Source organism: Echinops telfairi, unplaced genomic scaffold (genome assembly GCF_000313985.2).
Source record: "Echinops telfairi isolate 266 unplaced genomic scaffold, ASM31398v2 ScPeMD7_9;HRSCAF=40, whole genome shotgun sequence".
NCBI classification, from domain to species: Eukaryota; Metazoa; Chordata; class Mammalia; order Afrosoricida; family Tenrecidae; genus Echinops; species Echinops telfairi.
The window spans coordinates 47,281,477-47,301,780 of NW_022103906.1; the positions used below are offsets into that span (position 1 = coordinate 47,281,477).

At 44.4% G+C, this 20,304-nt stretch overlaps 1 protein-coding gene across 5 annotated transcripts in view; it reads right to left on the reverse strand.

Moving 5' to 3' along the window:
- DLC1 (DLC1 Rho GTPase activating protein) overlaps positions 1–20,304 on the reverse strand; it is a 485,036-nt gene that overhangs the window by 25,366 nt on the left and 439,366 nt on the right. For all 5 annotated transcript variants that reach the window (XM_045286620.1, XM_004696181.3, XM_004696182.2 and 2 more), the window contains one exon: positions 10,529–10,600. In XM_045286620.1, the coding sequence (XP_045142555.1) occupies positions 10,529–10,600 (72 nt within the window). The remainder of the gene's footprint in view (positions 1–10,528; positions 10,601–20,304) is intronic.

Below are 20,304 nucleotides of genomic sequence, written 5' to 3' on the forward strand. Positions count from 1 at the left end.
CACCATGTGCAGGCCAGTATGGGATCGCTGGCCTAAAGGAGCTTATGATGTCCATGTGTCTGGACATTCGTTCGAATGCTGATTCTTCTTGTCAAGGGTAGTGGATCAAAACACTGTTCCTTCTTTAAATAAGCTATCAGGCAAGAGGAGCTCCCCCCCACCCCAAATGTTAAAATAAGCCAGAGGAATACTAAAAAGTTGATGCCCTTTTATAAGGTCCCTGGTTCCATCCCTTCTCCATGTGGGTCTTTGCTGACGTGCAAAGGACACACTGAAAAACAGGGACAAGATGACAAGATCAAGACAACAATGGCAGGGGGTGGTAAACAGAAGCTAATCCATTTGCCTGACATCAAGAGCTAAAGTGAATTCAAGATTTTAAAGCAAATATTAACACTTCACTATGGCTTTTCGCAGGTGTTCATATAAGCTAACCTGAAACAGAGAGTTTGCTATGAAGTTCCCAAAGAACAACAGAACGCGGAATCTCTCAACCTTCAGAGAAGTTTACGACTAGACTACTAAGAATTGTACCAGAGCCGAGAAGCAGAAAATCTTGAGTTAACTCGGTGGAAGAGCTCCGTTCTTTCCTCAGTCCAGAGATCCCTTGTAGATAAACACATTCCAGAACAGCTGGGAACAGGAAGCCAGGCAGCAGGACCCTGAAAACTTACAACAGCTCTGAAACTGTCATGAGATAAAGGCAGTGGACACTCTGGAGGTCTGGGTGTTAGGCCTAATAAGGGGCCTTCCTAGTAGCAGAATGTTGATACACTATGGTGGACCTGGGGTCCAAACAAACAAAAAGTGTACTGCCATCCAGGCAATTCTGCCTGATGGCCACCCTATAGGACAGGGCAGAACTGCCCCTTTGTGTTTCCAAGTCTGTAAATGTTTACTAGTAGAAAGCCTCACCTTTCTCCATCAGTGTGGGCTAGTGGGTTTGAACTACTGATCCTGTGTGTGGTTCACAGTTCAGTGAGTAACCCACCACACGATCAGAGTTCCTATGGGTCAGGAATGGGCAAAGTAAATGAGCACAGGAAGTCGCCAAGACTACCACTATCTAATTCGAAAATTCCTTTTGACTCCAAAATTGCTAGTGCTGGATTCTCCAACAGGTGTGGCTACCAGGAGTTTCGGCATCCATTTGGTAGTGTTCTAGTTCTCAGGATGACTAGGGAATCCACAGCTGTTCGTTGTTTTCCTGGTTTGTAACTTACAGAATGACAGGGAACTCCTGATTCATAGTAATCTACTTTCTAGAGATAAAAGACTCAAAACAGCTTTTAAAATATTCCGAACACAGTGTAAGACATGACAAAATAATACTAATTTATAAATTATCAAGGGTTTGTGAGGGAGGGGGCGTGGGGAGGGAGGGGGAAAAAATGAGGAGCTGATACCAAGGGCTCAAGTAGAAAGAGAATGTTTTGAGAATGATGACGGCAACAAATGTACAAATGTGCTTGACACAATGAATGGATGGATGGATGGTGGTAAGAGTTGTACGGGCCCCCATAAAATGATTTAAAATAAACAAAAAAACATTCAGAACATCACCACAATGAGCCCAAATGTCTATTGTCTGTTCCGCTTTCTGAACCTTACAGTTGGTTTCCCCTGCGTGATATAACAGAAGCAGAGCGATAGACTAGCTATTAGTGCAAAGACTTAGGAGGAAGCACACACACTTCCGGGTCGGGATTGCAGCTCTTCATTCGTTCTCAGGCCAGGCTCTCACGGACCCGAGAGCGGCAGTGGGAGAGTCAACAGCGGAGGCAGCTCACAGCGACTGACTGTCGGGTATTACTAGACTGACTGTGAAGCTGCGTGAGCACTGTGACATCATATCTCACTTTGAACAAACATCAGGAACTCCCAAGTAATAAATCCTAGATTTAATATTAGTATAAACCCACAAGCCCTGATCAGTGTATGTGGAGCAGCAACTGTTATTATTTTAGCAAATCCTGGCTTAGTGTGTCCAGGCTGTATTTGGAAGACTTTCTCTGACCCAGTCTAACGTCAAAACTCTGTAAACTGGAAGAAGTGAAAAAAGAGAAAAACCTCTGGTAGGAACTACATGCTCACGGAGAATTTTATCAATGTCTCTCATTTACCTGGCCGCTTTTCTTTAAGAGCTGGCTCTTATAAGAGGGCAGTTTGTTGAAGGTGGTTCGGATGTAAACTTCCAGCGTGGATTTAAGGCAGGAAGTAAAAATTGCCAAGGACCAAAATACAGATAAACAGGAAGACAAGGAATGTGTGGGCTAGTGAGTGGCTGTGGGTGCTTTCACCCTGCCCATACTGGTGGGATGAAGGAAGAGCGCACACCAGCACACAGCTTATCTCAAAGGCGAGTGACACTGCAAATGACCTGTGAACGTGAAGGGACCCCAAGCGGTTCCCTGTGAACATACATTCTTGCACCCTAGAATTTGGGAAGACAGAGAAGGGAACTGGGTTCGAACAAACACACATTCCAAGAAAGTGTGACCTGGCGGCAAATCAACCCCCACGATGGACATAATTGAAGGAAATGTAATTCTAAACAGGAGGAACAAAAGGGGCTGCTGAGTTACTGCCAGTGCAAATGCTATTATCTTTCTCTCTCCCCAGTGGAGCTCTGAATTGAAAATCCAATCGAGTACTGGTCCTCCCACCCACCATCAGAACCCAACAGAAAAACAGACACTCTGAATGCTAATAGGTCAAAAATGCGCCCTAACAGGCGAAAGATAAGCAATTCCACCATAAGGCATGCAAGTTAATTAACTGTCTTTAAGAGAGAGAGAAAAGTAAAGAAGTTGCAGGTACTTTCTGAAATGAAGAAACGGGAAGATACAAGCGTTAGCAACAACATAATTTAGAGCCCATCTTCATGGAAAAAGCAGGCACAATCCATCTGGACTACAGTAAGGAAATCCGATAATGACTTTAGCTGGGAAGGGCAGAGACACACAAAGGATCTCTATGATCTCAGACGGATTTGGTTCTGAAGAGTACCCCACAACCACCCTAGATCCATCTTCAAAGCAACCTGCGGATCATGTCTAACGCTTCCCAGCATGCAGTCTATGCATTCTTATCAAGGACTCCTGGAATTTTTCTCCTGTGTTCAAGGAGGAGGCTAGTGAGCACTGAGGAGCCCTGATGGTCTCAGGGGCTGCAATCTTCAGGATCAGCAGTTCAAACCCACCAGAAGCAATGAGTGAGAAAGACGGGGCTCTTCCGTGAAGAGGTACAGTTTCGGACACTCACAGGGGCAGTTCTACCCTGTTCCTTAGGGCACGATGCGTTGATGCTAAATCGACTTGATGACAGTGGTCTGGCTGGTAGTGACCAGTAAAGAGCTCTCAGTGCGAGCATGCTGGCCTCATGGCAGGAGGCCGTTGCTTCTCATGGGCCCAGAAAGGTATTGTGGGGAAAGAAGCATTATTAGATTGCTTTTAACTGTGAGAGGAGCTGAACATGGTTTGTGATTTTAGAACAATGTGACATGGTTTCATGGGATCTTTTGTGATGTGATGACCAGCAAAGTCCTCTAGCTTCCCTTTCCTTCTTAAATGATGACAGAGAAGAATATTGACATTTTTTAATGGTTTAAAATTATGTTCATTTTTTGGTGTGATTTTTGGCAAAATCGGTCCAAAGCGTTTCGTTCTTATAAAATATAAAGTACCTCTCATGGAGCTGGGCATTCCTACTGCTGCAGAATTAACACTGGGGCTTGTTGGTCAGCTGAATGAACGAAGGAAAGCCACTAGGGTCGTCCTCTCTGACCGGGAGGAAACGAAGAATGCTCAAGTTGGATGTGATTCTGAAGGTCTCTAATTTAGGAACACTCTTCACTCACCTTCTGACTGGAAGTTACCCACAGAGGGTAGTTCACTAGTTACTATGTGTAATTCTTTTAAAGCTTCTTACCACAGATGGAATGACTCTACCTCTATTTTCTGCCCACTGGTCTTCCTGATTCTGTCTTTTGGGCACCGCACACCAAGACTGTCTTTAAGACAATACCTCACCCACTGTGTGGAAATACATAGTTATCCCAACCCTGCTAACTTTTTGCCCCTCTCCCAAATATATATATTCCATATTTTCAACTGTTCTAAGTTATACACAGACTTCTCTTGCCATCTTTCTTCTCTCTCCGGGAAAGTAAACTGCTATGAGGAGAGTTGTCCTACAGAAGATCTGATAGTTCCAACCAGCATCCAGTGAGGACCTACCAACCAAGACAATAGCCAGGTGACTGAGCTGAAAGTGGGTCACCCACTCTTTGAGACAGCTGTGGCCATGGCCAGCACCTTAACTGTAGTCTAGTGAGAGATCTTGAGTCAGAGGATCAACTCACACCAGGACCAACTCACATCATGATTTCTGACTCACAGCAACCTTGAGATAACTGTTTTAAAATGCTAAATTTCAGGGTAATCTGTTAGCAATAAAGAATCCATACAGGGAACAACAAGTGATCCAAAATAGATGGGGAGGCAGATGTAGGAGATCTGGTAGGGCTTGATCAAGGGCAATGTAAGCAAGAGGTATTACTGAAACCCAAATGAAGACTGACCATGATAGTGGGGCAAGAGGAAAGTAAAAGGAAATAGAGGAGAGAACTAGGAGGCAAAGAGTATTTATAGAGGTCTAAATGCAGGCATGTACATATATAAATATATTTATATATGAGGATGGGGAAATAGATCTATGTGCATATATTTATAGGTTTAGTATTAAGGCAGCAGATGGACATTGGGCCTCCACTCAAGTACTCCCTCAATGCAAGAACACATTGTTCTATTAACCTGGCATTCCATGACGCTCACTGAAGATAAAACAGGTGCATACACAAATGTGAAGAAAGCTGATGGTGCCAGGCTATCAAGATATAGTGTCTGGGGTCTCAAAGGCTTGAAGATAAACAAGCGCCCATCTAGCTCAGAAGCAACAAAGCCCACATGGAAGAAGCACACCAGCCTCTGAGATCACGAGGTGTCGATGGGATCAGATCTCAGGCATTAAAGAACAAAAATCCTATCGTTGTGAATGAGGGAAGAGTGCGGAGTGGGGACCCAAAGCTCATCTGTAGGCAACTGGACATCCCCTTACAGAAGAGTCTCGGGGAGGAGACCAGCCAGTCAGAGTGCAGTATAGCAATGATGAAACACAACTTTCCTCTAGTTATTTAATGCTTCCTCCCCACCCACTATCATGATCCCAATTCTACCTTACAAATCTGGCTAGATCAGAGGATGCACACTGGTATGAAAAAGAACTGGAAACACAGGGAATCCAGGATAGATAAACCCCTTAGGACCAATAATGAGAGTAGCGATACCAGGAGGGTAAGGGGAAGGTGGGGTAGAAAGGGGAAACCGATCACACTGGTCTACATATAACCTCCTCCCTGGGGGATGGACAACAGAAAAGTGGGTGAAGGGAGACATCGGTCAGTGTAAGACATGAAAAAATACTAATTTATAAATTATCAAGGGTTCGTGAGGGAGGAGGGGAAAAAATGAGGAGCTGATACCAAGGGTTCAAATAGAAAGAAAATGTTTTGAGAATGATGATGGCAACAAATGTACAAATGTGTCTGGCAAAATGGATGTATGGATGGATTGTGATAAGAGTTGTACAAGCCCCCAATAAAATGATTTTTAAAAATTCATACAGGTATATAATGGTATTCTAGTCTCCTAATCATAATGTCAGCAGTTCGACACCACCAGTTGCTCTTGCGAGAAAGATAAGGCTTTCCACTCCCATACATAATTATTCCCTTGGAAACCTACAGGACGTCTCAAACCCTGTCCTAGACGGTCGCTGAGTCGGCATCTATTCGGTGACAGTGAGGAGTTCCCCTGGCTTCTCCACTCCAATGGAAATAGCAGCGGGTTCTTTAGTGGGGTAAAAGTATGCCAGTAAGTGACTTAATTTCTCTTTGTTTAAAGTTTGTCAGAGTACAGGAGACTGGGCTTCTGGGCCATTAGATGAAAAACTCACTCCAGAGAGTTCATGAAACAACACTGGCATTATTATGTCTCTGATCCTCATTTTATTAATTTCTCCAAAAGCACTCCACAAGTGTCTAACATGAGCCTAGAATCGTGTTAAACAACACAGAAGCAGTAAATGTATAGACTGGACATGGCCCTTGACCATTGAGACTAATCACACAACTAGAAAGTTATTGGTGTGGGGGACTCAGGCGCCCACTCTTGTAAATGTGGCTTCCCTAGGTGCCCACCCCCTCAACTCCACAGCCTTCTTCCTCAGCAGAGCTGCAGCACCCAGAGCCCAGCTGCCACCCCTGCCCCCTTCCACTTTCTCGTGGACAATCATCACTCCAATCTATCGCCAAGGCCATCTCTTTTTATGCAATTCACTGAAATCAAAAGAAAGTCCTAGTTCATTAGCTGGGACGTGAAAATAACTTTATGAAGAAAATGTCTTTAAATGGTTATCTGTTATGACAAAATACCCATTTATAAACTATCAAGGGCTCATGCGGGAGGGGGGAGCGGGGAGGGAGGGGAAAAATGAGGACCTAATGTCGGGGGTTTAAAATGGAGAGAAAATGTTTTGAGAAACGATGTACAAATGCGCTTTACACAATTGATGTGTGTATGGATTGGGATAACAGTTGTGTGAGCCCCTAATAAAATGTTAAAAAAAAAATGGTTATCTGTTTTGAAGAAAATACTGTAGAATGAAACCACTTGTAAGGAAAAAGAAAATCATTGTGTGCAAATTTTCCTTCACTGTGCACCTGGCAAGTGTCTCCCCATTGTCTCTTCTCTATGATCCTAGCAGAGATAAGAAGCCACGGAAGCATGTGCCTGAGACCCTGGCTGACTCTACAGCCCATGATAGTCCATCGGCCCCACGGTGCTGAGAGCACACACTCCCAGAAAGACCATGAATGAATGAGGCCAGAGGGGAGCTTCTTCTCCGGTCTCACTCAGTCTCACTCGCCACGTGACTCCAGGATGCTGACCAGATGCTGTACTCCAGGTACAAAAGCCCACATCCGGTTTACAAAAAAAACAAAACAAAAAGGGTGATTTTCTCAACTGAAAATTAAATGCCACAGTAAAAGTAATATTCACTGAAAGAAAACCTAGGAGAATTCTGGGAAGATAGTGGCAAGAGCAAGTCTGTGCTCCTAACCGCCTCCCAAAAAACAACTAGAAGTCTAATGGGCCCTGGGAGAGCTCTGGAAAGCGGAAAACGACAACAAAAAGGCGCTATAATCTGAAACAGATAAGAATGAATCTCAAGGAACAGGTCAAACCCTTCCTCTGCTGCCCCACCCTCCTTTCTGGGCATGCCTCTGGCCAGTGCACAGCTCTCCGGTGGAGTGAGAAGAGTCTTGCTTTCTGCTTCCAAAGTCAACCGCATCGATGCTGGTAGTGGAGTGTTCTGACTGCCCCAGCCTTGCCTGCTCGACAGATGGAAGGAACCCTCGTCTGGCCGGAACCACACCCTTCACAGAACAAGAAGGGAAGAAGTAGAGTGAGCAAGAGTAAGTCTGCCTGCCCGAGAGTTTCCTACAAAGCCAGTGCAATTGAAATCGATGTGTCTGTGAGGGAACTGAGAGAGCTAGTACATTACAAAGTCCTAGTGTCTCCGCTTCAACAACAACAAATCACCAGGCACACGCACAGCGTGTGCTCTCTGTCTCTCTCACACACACAGCTGCAACTGATGGCTCTGTCAAGAGAAGGAGATGGAGGGAGAGAAACGGTCTCTATGGAAATCAGGATACGGAGCAGAGGGAAAGAATATAACACAGCAATATTAAGCACGAGGAAATAATGGAAAACGGAAATAGATCATTCAGGGAAAACAATGCATGAGCAATAAAAGAATTATCAATAGACATTACTATACCAGGCTCATTGCTAATGAGTCCATTTCAACTCATAGCGACCCAATTAACAGGCATAAACGCTGTAAGAAACCAAAGAGAAATACTGAAAGATAAAATAAGTATAATTTCCAAAACCCTGTTGGAAGGAGTTAACAGTATATTTGAACTGGCAGAAGAAAGATTGAGTAATCTAAAAGGTACTAGAATCAAAATATAGGTCTGAGGAGCAACAAGAGAATAAGTTTAAGAACAGATACCCCCACCCCCACCCCCGAAAACCCAACCCAATCTAACCAACCCATTGCCTGGAGCCAACCCCGACTCATAGTGACCACAGGACAGGATAGAACTGTCCCTTTGGGTTTCTGCCCCTGCAAATCTTTCTGGGAGCATAACGTCTCATCTTTCTCTTGTGCAGTGGCTGGTGGGTTTACCTGCAGACCTTGCGTTGAGCAGTGCAATGTATAACCTACATCGACCGCATCCTCACTGCCATCGAGTCAATGCTGACTCGAGCCACCCAACAGGACAGGGTAAAACTGGCCCCCATGTTTCTGAGTTTACAGGAGCTGAGAGGCCTGAACTGTTGGTGGCTTTGAACTGCCGACCTTGCAGATTGCAGCCCAACTCATAATCAGTACACTGGCAGGGCTCCTCAAGACAGCATAGCCTAGTGGAAATTTGAGACGCCAACAAATGAACTACTATATGCATTGTGTGAATCCCAGAAAGGGAAGAATAAGATACACAAAGAAACACGGTTTGAAGCAATAATGGCTATGATTTTTCCAAATCCAACAAAGGGCACAGGTCTACAAATCCAAGGAGCTCATTGAATCCCAAGTAGGGAAAAGCCAGAGATTCCCGAGAAACACGTTTTTATCCAGGCCACGAAAGCTGAGAGCGTCAGCAGCAGCATGGAAGTGAGCCTTCATATACAAAGGATTCCCAGTTAAGATTCAATGCTGATTTCTCCTCAGAAACTGAGGCCAGAAGCCAAGGAATGCACATTTCAAGTGCTTGAAAGAAAATAACTGTTACCCAGGAATACTACATTTGGCAAAACTGTCCTTACAGAACAAGTGTAAAATTTAGACATTTCAAGATAAGCGAAAGTTGAGAGAGATGTGCCCTATTGAAAAATGGATAGAGAGTCCTTCCTTTGGAAAAGAAAGGACACCAGACCGCCCCTTGAAGCCATCTATAGGAAACAACAACAAACTTTACTACAATCATTTGTATGAGTAAGTGTAAGGGTGAGTTTTAAAGTACTTTTACATGCTTTAGAGTGGAAGATGCATAAAAAGCAAGTGTACATGGATATTATAGGGCATGTGACGTGAAAGGATTTCAGGGGTAATGGCAACAAAAGGAGGGTCTGAGCATGATTGGAATGAAGTTTTTGCACATTACTAAAGTTAAGTTAGTTACCAAATTAAATCAGATTGTTATGAATGCAAGAGATTAAATGTAATCGCTAGGGTAACTACAAACACCAAAAATCTAAAAAACTGAAAAGGAGAGGGAGTCAAAACCAACTAAAAGCAGCAACCAGAGAGCCCGCAAATGTTGGCAGCAGTAATACGAAACAAGTACAAAGGACATCAGGTCACAAGTAGGAAGTAAGGTACAAAGTATAGAACAAACACAGACAAAGCCCCACAAACAAGAACAAAACCAAGTAACTCTTTCAATACTAGTATTTACTCAGAATGTAAATTCATTAAATGCTGTAATCCAAAGGCAGAGTACAGAATGACTGATTAAAAACAAACACACAAAACCAACACTATTAGGCAGGATGTGGCGAGATTGGCATCCCCATTCACTGACAAGGGTCTGTTAAAACAAATGGTTAAGCCAACTGCCATGACATAAAATCCAATCCTAGATACACAGTTGAAAGGACGCCCACAGAAATACACACAGAAACGTGTATGAAGGTTCACTGAAGCACACCGAAGGGAAGCATCACAATAGCAAAAAGGGGAAAACTGAAGGGTCCATCAACAGATCAAGAAATAAAATGTACAAGCGGGAAATGGAATAGACAATGCAATTCACCAGGTCAGCATTTTGAAACCACCAGCCAGAGAGGAAGCTTGCTCCTCCTGTAAACAGTTTAGTCTTAGAAACTCACAGGGGTAATTCTACCCCCACAGTTGACTCCCGGTGAGTCCCAAACACACTACAGGGGCACAGTGGAGAAGAATCTTTAACAATTTAATACTACATCCAAAAAAACTGAACCCCAAAAGAACACATACAGCACAATGTCCTTTTCATCTAGGCAAAAGCAACTTTAGCACGTGCTTCCCCTCACCCCATGTTAGTAACACGCACATACATTTTAGGAAAATGTACCAATATCGTGTTCAAAAGCAGAGAAGAAGGTACATGGGAGGAGATTCACGGTGGAGACTTTGGGTAGGGGGTCAAGACGGGGCAGATGAAGACCACCTACACCACCTGGCCCTCACCCAGGTCCTAGCTTGGTTTGCATGGTGGTGGCACAGGGGCTTAGTGTATTCATTTCTTAATAAATGTCTAAAATAAGTAACCGTTCAGGGATCATTATGAACCAAGGCTTATGATTCTACTAATTAAAAATAAGCAAACAGAAACACGGTATTTGCAGCCTACCTTCATAGAGCTGTGCATATTGAGGGAACCCTGTTGCCCGCAGCCAATCACATGCTTCCTTGGCTTCAATTTCTAGAATCAAACAGAAAAGAGACAAAATCGTTAGCCATGGGTATCGCAGAAAGCTCTTTCTTCACTAAACTTGTTACAAAAACAAAATGTCATTTCTGTAGAAGATACAGATTTAAAAAACAAAACACTAACTTTCAGCCACAAATGAAGACGGAGCCATTAAAGCCGCCACCACAACAGAAACTGGGGTCCTAGCGGTGAAATATTTCTTAAGACTCTGTGCTCTGGTTACAGCTGATTTAGGGTGATCTATAACGAGCGCCCCACCCCCCCAACACACACATGCACACACACACACACAGTGAAGGGGAGATGTGCCTTTCAGGGGGGTACAGATGATTAAGACAGTAGTAGCGGGGCCCAGGCTGTCCAGGAAGAGGTCATCAGTCCATCAATTCCCCAGTCTTGGCAGGCTGAACGGCGGCGTAATAAAGCTTCTACTACCCTGCGGTTTACCATCTTGTAAACAGTATTGATAAACAGAAGGGCCAAGAGCAGCTGACACGTGGTGTACCAACTCACTCAAGCACAGATTTAGAGTCCTGTTGAAACGGACTCACAGAGGAGGTCTCGAGCACACTAATTCGTGTTTCGTTGCTGGCGCAAAGAATAATCTTTTCACCTTTTTCCCATCTCCCTTCCTCGGGCCATGAGGACTGACTGGGTTATGTAAGGCTGCTTCCCTAATTCACACATGTCTCAGCATTACTTAATTTACTCCAGATTCAAATCTTCATTAAACATCTCGGAGCCACAGGTGAAGCCCCACTCAATACTGGGAGAAGCAGTCATCTTACTTTGCTCTAGCAAATGTATGGTCGAAACATTTCCACATGGTTACTTCATCATGAGTGACTTGGCCTTGAGAGAAAGGTAATTAAGACCACTCAAACTGATTAAAGCAAGTAGGAATGCTAAAGTACTGAGCATAGAGAAAAACAGCCTGTCTTCTAATGAGTTTATTAATATCCAAACAAAAACAATTAAAGTAGAAGTAAATGGCCTGCATAAGTCTTTTTAGGGCAGCGATGAAAAGAGCATTATTAAACACAGGATTTCTGATGGAATTGGGGGTGGAAAATGAAGAGACAAGGTGGAAGACCTTCAATATAGTTTAAAAGAAAAAATACTTTGAGAATGATGAGGGCAGTGAATGTACAAATGCGCTTTACATAATTGATGTGTGTATGGATTGTGATAAGAGTTGTATGAGCCCCTAATAAAATGATTTAAAAAAAAAGAAAAAATACATGGAACTGACTGACATACGTGAGTTGTCTGAGCTTACATTTTCCTGTGCTTATATCGATAGCTTACCTCATAAAGAAATTAAGGAAGCTGTAAATAAAATGATACAATAGACTTTTTTTCTAGTAAACCCTATGCTGGAAAAACATAAAAGCTCGATATTATACATCAAGGAATGTGGACATGATTTTTCTTTATCCTCTTCCCACCAAAAAGAACTATGGAAACAAGAATGACTAAATGTCTATTTTTTTAAATGCATGAAATAATTTCTGAATAAAAGAGATGAGTTGTTTTCCTTGGAGAGTTCACTATTGAAAAGCAAAATGTAAACGTGCTTGTCTTTTAAAACGTTTACCTAACCAGTGGCTCTTGTTACAGGCAGCATTTGAGTCAGTCCCTGACTCATGAGGACTCCATGTGTTATAGAGAAGAACTGCTCCACAGGGTTTCTTGGCTAGCAGAGTGCTGGGGCAGTGGTTACCTGCTGGGCTGCTAACCTCAAGCTCCACAGTTTGAAACCATCAGCTACCCTCCAAGAATGATGAGGCTTTCTACTCCCATAAAGATCCACAGCCTCAGAAACCCACACTGGCCATTCCACCCTGTCCTATAGCATCATTGCAAGTTGGAATCAACCCCATGACAGTGGGTTTAATATGATATAGCAGTTCCTAGTTCAGATGCTAACCTCAAGGTCAGCAGTTTGAATCCTCCAGCCACTCCACTGGGGAAAGAGGAGGCAGACTTTCTATTCCTGTAAACTCACCGCCCCCCACCACCCCCAAGTCTTTCCAGTTATCAGTAGACCACAATGCAACATGAGCACTACTTTTTGAAGGAACAAGCCTCTATCTAGCTCTAAGTTAAGACTCTTTCTAGTCTAGTCCCTGATTCATGCCAGGACTTTCTCTTATCTCCTAAGACTCCAGGTCTCCAGTCTTGCCTTTCTACAGAGACCCCCTGGGCGCATCAAAGTCCCAAAGCACAGCTTTGATCTTGTCTCTCCCTCACCAGCTTCACTGGAGCTTGGCTGCCTAGAGAAATCAAGTCTGAACACTTCTCTGTGGTTTTCAGGGATGTCTGCATGACTGCCAACCTCACTTTTCAGCTCCCTTTACTCCCCTATAACCCAGCCAAAGTAAACGTGGTGCTCATCTCCTCACATACCGTTGTGATGCCGTGACTGCCTTCTGCCCCACATCCCCTGGCCTGAAATGCCTTCCCACCCACCCAGGTCAATCGTCTCTCCCTTCACGGCCCAGCACAAGGTGCCTCCTCTCCGCAGCCCTCCCAGTGCTGCTCACAAGTCTATGAACGTCTGCAGAGTGCTTAGCGGAGGCAAGGACTGGCTAAGCATTGATTGGGTGTTACCTAATTTACTCTTCTTGTTCAGAAAATCCAGCTACCATTATCATCTCAACCTATGCTAATGAGGAAACCGGTGGAAAAGTAACCATCTCTGACAAAAAAACAACCCAAGATTTCTTGACATTCAAATCCCACAAGGGGAAGTTGAACTAAGACATACAGTAATTAGAGACCCCAAGATTCCCTTCAAACACTACGTACGATCGAACGAGCGCTTACAAGACTAAAGGCAACCCTGCACGTGCTACCTTCCTGCAGTCACTCTAACGCCTCCCCCATCCCTGCAAAGGAGCCCTGGTGGTACAGCGTGCCTCTAACTGCAGAGCCTACGGTTCCAGTCCACCGGCCCCCTTTTGTTAGAACAATGAGGCTGTCTGCTGCCAGCAAGATTTAAGGTCTCAGAAACCCGCAGGGGCAGTTCTGTCCTAGCCTATCAGGTCGCTGTAGAGTTGGAATCAACTCAGTGGCAGTGAGCTTGTTTGGGAGGTTAATCAGCTCAAAGGGATTTTTCCTTCAGCATGTGTGGGTGGTGGAGCGAGGACTTACCTATGCATACAATTTAAGAAGAAAAAAAACTCTTCAGACACAAATGCCCTTAGAAACTAAAAATACAATGAATGTACAATGAAACATTTATTCCTGGGTTTTGTCTAAGCAAACAACAGGCAAATGTGTTCAGGAGGAAACAGGAAATTTTTATTGGAAACAGCGTTAGTGTTCAGCCTCTTCACAAAGCAGTTGCACGCTGTGAAGTGAACAAGGTCCGGGGATCCTTGTCTGGCTGGGAACTATTGGGCCATATTCGCACATTTCCTGGCACCACGGGATGACCCGATCTTCCCCTCAGCTCTCAACGGTAAGCTAAACAGAAATTCCCAGTCTTTCTGGGCAACTCGGTGGTTCGGTGAACAATAGTAACCGAGTCTCTCCGCAAGGTATGGTCCCTGCCTCACATTGGCTCAGTCAGCACAGGGAGCCCCTCTGGGACTCCTTCCCTTCTTTTGACTATCTGCTGCGGAAAATCAAGAGTTCCAACCTCCATTCGAACCCAAGAAATCACCAGGCTTTCGGCGTACTCAAGCCCTTTCTCCAATCCTGGGGGTTCTCTGAAGTAAGACAGGCTTGCAAGCTGAAAGTACTGTAGATGCTTTTACAGCTAAGAAGCTGAATTAGTTGTGGGAAAGCAGACAGGGCTTCCTGATCTAAACTAAACTCACATAATCCAAACTCCAAACACAGCCCACAGTGTACGCAATCCGGCCTGTGCCTAAACGTTCGGGGGCTGGAACTTGAATTTCGAGCCAGGCTTACTGAGCTACTACAAAGTTGGCACGATGTATCAGGCTCTCTCACACATCAAGCCCTTCATCTGGGTTCTCACCTCCACTGCAAGTCCCGCCCCCTTCTTTCTTCCACCAACTTCTTACTGCTCATGGCCCCTACCTGGGTGGGGTGCACCTATTATGGGGCTCTTAGGAGAAATGATTATATCTTAATATACCTATGTCCTCCCAGAGACTTGTGCATACTCCAAACGAAACTCCCCGCTGTTAAGTCCACGCTGGCTCCCAATGACCCTGTCGGGCAGGTAGGCCTACCCCTGTGGTCTCTGAGCTATACTCTTTCCAGGAGTAGAAACCTACAGAGCAGCTGTTGGTTTTAAGCTTCTTGAAAGAAGAGCCCATTCATAATTTCTGTTCTTCAAAGGGAGGCTAAGATCTATGACTTGAATCCTTTCCCCTTTAAACATACACAGCGGCTGCTAATAGGTAATCAAGCATGGGCCATATATATAAGGTGACCGGAAGTCCCACTTCTGGCGGGACAGTCCCGATTTTTAACAATTTTTTCCCCCATGTCCCGCGGCGTTTTAAAAAGTCCAGATTTTTGCAAAGAATGCACGACAAGCTAGGGTATACGGTTTTCGGCTGCCATGTGGCTATTTCGCCAGGATATGAGTTTTATCAATGGTGTCCCGCTTTACCAATGTTGAAATCTGGTCACCTTACATACATAAAATGAATGAGTAGGGCTATATCAGACAACAAAATACATACACTGGTATTGATTAGATTCTAGTTACCTAAGTTCTGAACTCACGGCCATCAAGTTGATTATGACTAGAGCGGTCCCTGTGGGTTTGGGAGGCTGTACCTCTTTATGAGAGTAGACAGCCCTGGTGGCCTAGAGGTTACCGTCGGGCTATAGTGGTGGCAGGTATGCCACTGGTGTTTCAGATACCAGTCGGGTCGCCCATGGTGGACAGGTTTCAGCAGCAGCCTCATGATAAACCACCACCAAACTCCCAGTCACAGAGTCAAGTCTGACTCATAGCGACCCTCTAAGGCAGGGGAGAACTGCTCCTGTGCGCTTCCTGGACTAACTCTTCATGGGAGTAGAAAGCCTGGTCTTTCCCTTGGAGGCGGCTTATGGTTTCAAACTGCTGACTTTGTAGCTAGCAGCCCAGTGCTAACTGCATCAGGGCTCCTACCTGATAACACTTCCAAAAATCAGCCTAAGAAAGCCCTGTCAATCAAAGCAGAGTACTGTCTGATACTGTGCTGGAATATAAACTCTCTAGATTGGAAGGTATCAAAGGACTTTTAAATATTCCAGCTTTCAGGAATCACTGCAGGACGAGGAAGCATTTCATTCTGTTGTACAAGTGTCAGCCCACGTGAGAGCAAGTCAGCAACACCCAGTTGCTATCTAATGTTATCTACCGTAGTTACAGCTAGGATCTTGACCAGCAACTAACAGCATTCCTACCCTCGGGTGCCTAAAAAGATTCTGACCATCTGCTGTGCATATTCTGAAAGAAGTCAAGTAGGAAGGTCAGTGTCCTGGAGCTTCTGGGAGGTGAAACTGGTGAACACTAACAAATTCAATATTGGAAGGCCCTTTGGCCTAACAGTTGCTGCCCAAAGTCCATTTTTAGGCTACTCTTGGTACTCAAAACCTAAAAACCAAACCCACTGGTGTCAATTCAGATTCATGTGTTACAGAGTAGAACGGCTACTTAAAAAAAAAATTGGTTTTGGGCTACAATTTTACAGGGCATTCTGCTGCAGCTCCACTGAGTGGGTCTGACCCTTGAACCTTGTGGCTGGGGGTTAAGGGAAAACTTTATTCTTTTACGGTCAGTGTAATTTCCCGAAGAAGGGTCAGGCATTTAGTCATCCTTCACTGTCCCTAGCCCTTAACATTTCTTGGACAGCTAATACGTTGTCAGCTAGGCTCAGGGAAAAATCAAGGACACTGTATACACAACTTCCTGCGCTGAAGCTGAATGGAAAAAATAAATCACTAATGAGTGCGTGGTATCTGGTAAGTGCTAGTCTAAGATTCGAGTGCTGGTTTAGTCCCATGTGACCCTTTACAGACAATGGCAGTTAGTGTTTCATTTGGCCATGACACTACATCCTGGTCCTGGCTCCTCACTGCTTTTGTCACACAGGTTCCCTCTTCCACCCACTCCATGTCACCCCCGCCTCGGGCTTTTTGGTTTTATTTTTTCTTCTCCACACCACTAATCTCATTTCAACACGTGGTTGACAGACACGACACTTAAATGTCACCAATTCAGTCTTCCTCATTTGTTGTGAAACTTTACCACGCATCTATATGGAGAGGTTGAAAAGGAGCGTTGCATGGGTCACACCAAAAAAGCAAACTCACAGCTGCTGGTCGATCCAGACACATGGTGAATCTGCAGGCAGGGTGGCCCCTGTGGGGTTCGGAGGCTGTAACTCTGGATGGGAGTAGAAAGTACCACCTTCCTACCAAGCAGCAGTTAGTGGCCTTTCAGTTAGCAACCAAACCCGTAACCTCTGTGATTCCAGGGCTTCTAGCTTGGGTCGGGTGCCTCAAATGGACATCTTTGCCCTTTAATCCTTTCAATAGGTCTATTGCAGCAGATTTGCCTAATTTGTTCTTTGCTTTCTTGACAGCTGCTTCCATCAGCATTGACTATGGATCCAAGTAAAATGCAATCCATGACAACGTCAACCTTTTCTCTGTTCATCATAATACTGCTATTAATACAGTGGTGAGGATTTGTGTTTTCTTGATGCTTAGGTATAATCCAAGCTGAAGGCTGTCGTCTTTGATCATCATCTGTAAACACTTCAAATCCTCTTAATTTTTCAGCAAGCAGGGTTGTGCCATCTGTATTTTTTTCTAATTAAAAATGGCCAATACCAGTATTTTTCAGTTCATGAATGCCCATGACATTGATCTTTACACATTCCATTTTATTTCTGACAATTTCTAATTTTCTTAGATTCATACTTCATACATTCCATGTTCTGATTATTGATGGCTGCTTGCAGCGGCTGCTGCTTGTGTGGAGTCGTGTCCCATTAGCAAATGAAGGTCCCAAAGCTTAATCCTATCTATGTCATTAAGGTCCACTCTTCTTGAGGAAGCAGCACTTCCACAGTCTCATTCTGAGCCTCTTCTAATCTGCAGAGTTTATCTTCGGCGCTGCATCAGACCGTGCTCCGCGACTGTTCGTAAGGTTTCACTGGCCAATTTTCTTCAGAAGCAGATCACCAGATTCTCCGTCGTCGTCTGTCTTAGTCTGTCAGTTCTGCTAACGTCTGTCTGCTGTAGGTGGCCCTGCTGAATATTTGAAATACCAAGGACCCAGCTTTCAGCATTAAGGGAATATGAAAGCCACCACAGTATAACAACCTGACCAACGAGTGGCGGATTCTTAACATGCCCGATATCTATCACTTTTGTTGACTTTCTGTCTACATCTATAATACATATGCAGCACATAGTAAGTGCTCAGTCAATAAATACTCCATATGTATTTATGCATGACCACTGACAGAACTTCTGTTCTCCTGAAGTGGTGTTTCCATTTTTCAGACCAAGATCCACAAGAGGAGGCAAGCCAATAAGAGATGGCTTCAACAAGTTCAGAATCAGAATAGAATTTTCATACAAACTTTCACAAACCCTCTTGTACATGTATATTGGCCAGAATAAGAAACACACCTAGATATACATTCCTGTCATCACACATTTATACCTAAATATAGAGATAAAACGGAAACCAGTCTCACAAAATGGCCTTGCAAGTCTAAGCGTACATTCTTTCTACTCTCACCTACTCAAGTGACCAGTTTGAAAACCACTGTTGTCATTCAGAGATGCACAGCTTTGTGTTAAACAAACAGAAGGAAGGAAGGAAGGAAGTAGACTAAGCATCCCTACAGACCGATAGGCACCTCTGTGCAATGGGGCATGTGGTACGTGGTAGGAACGACATGCGTGGATTCAGAGGTAGGAGAGGCAGGAAAGGTCCCTTCCTGCTAATAGGCACACTTTCTTTTTTTATTTGGGGGGGGGGGCACACTTTATTTTAGAGGGGCTGTAGTCCTGAAACGAGCCCTGTGGCACAGCAGTGACAGCACTGGGCTGCTAGCAGAAAAGTCGGTCGTTGGAGTCCCCCCCAATTGTTCCACGGGGAAGATTGGACTCTGCTTTCATAGAGTACAGCTTTGAAGACCCAATGGGGCGTTCCAATCAGATCTACAGAGTTGTTAGACGTTGGAATCAACTTGACAACAATGGGCTTAGGTTTGGTATGGCCTTGTGTAGGAGTCCTGGTGATGTATGGGTTACTTGTTGGGCTGTTCACAAAGGCAGAAGTTCTAAACCACCAGCCACTCCTCAGGAGAAGGATGAGGCTTTCTACGCCCATCAAATGCCCCTCGGAAGCTGGCAGGGGCATTTCCACTCTGTCCTGTGAGGTCGCTATGATCAGAACTGACTCGATGGCAGTGATGGTCTTGTATGAAAGACTGGACCTGGGAGAAGAGACTTGCCATCAACAGAGAGAAAAAGGGGAGGCACAGGTGTTGCTCTAGGACTAACCAGCAGTCCCACAGGGCAAGGGGAGGAGAATGGTACCAAGTAGAAAGTAAAGCTATTTTCCCCACTTTTAAGAAGTGGGAGGGGGGGCTGTTCCTCAAAAAATTCAGGGGGAAAAATGGAATCAAAGAGAATCGAATGTTCACAGATTTTTAAAAGCCCTCTACTACATGTGTATGTAACCATATAAAAGACATACCTACATGCACATTAATGCAAATACACACATGTATATATGACATCTATAAATGCATACAAAACAGAAACAAGTCTCACAGTCCGCTGCTTTCCTGCTTGAGGATTAGCAGCAGATATATTGCTTTCCAGTAAATACTATTCCTAGAAATAAGAGGATAAAAAAAGGACCCACTCTTCCCTGTGATGTGATGACAACTTAATCAACGGTTTTGCCTTGAAAGAAGGAAATCTTGAGAGACACGCCCTGCAAGACTATACCTCAGATTAGGCACTTGGAGTGACACTTTGCAAAAGAGAAATTCAATCAATTGAAACCCCCTTTAGGGATCATCTACTCTGACAGATTCCAAAAAGCTGTTGCTGCCACACACACCAAGAAAAGGTAAGTAGGTCAGATTACAAGGAACTATATGTGACCTCCTCCCTGGGGAGCGGACAACCGAAAAGTGGGTGAAGGGAGACGTCAGACAGGGCAAGATATGACAAAATAACAATTTATAAACTACCAAGGGCTCATGAGAGAGGGGAAAAATGAGGACCTAGTGCCGGGGGCTTAAGTGGAGAGGAAATGTTTTGAGAATGATGAGGGCAATGAATGTACAAATGCGCTTTACATAATTGATGTATGTATGGATTGTGATAAGAGTTGTATGAGCCCCTAAAAAAATGATTAAAAAAAAGGTAAGTAGGTCACATCAAAATGGGAGTTCTTTTGCTTGCAAAGGCAACTGCCTAGCGTGCATTTGAGCCCATGAGATATGGCTTTATCAGGTGCTCTAGTCATGAGCCCCGCAGTTATTTCTGGTAACAGAAATGTCTCTCAACGTATTCCAGAACAGTACGTAGGTAAAGCAGAAATGGTAATCTGTATCATCAACCTGCAGTGGGATTAAAATACAAACGATACATTAAAAAGGGAAGACAAAGCAATGGGCAGGCTGGTGCAGGGGGTTAGCTTGGGTGCCCAAGAGGGAGAAGGGAAATCAAGGAGTGGGCGGGGG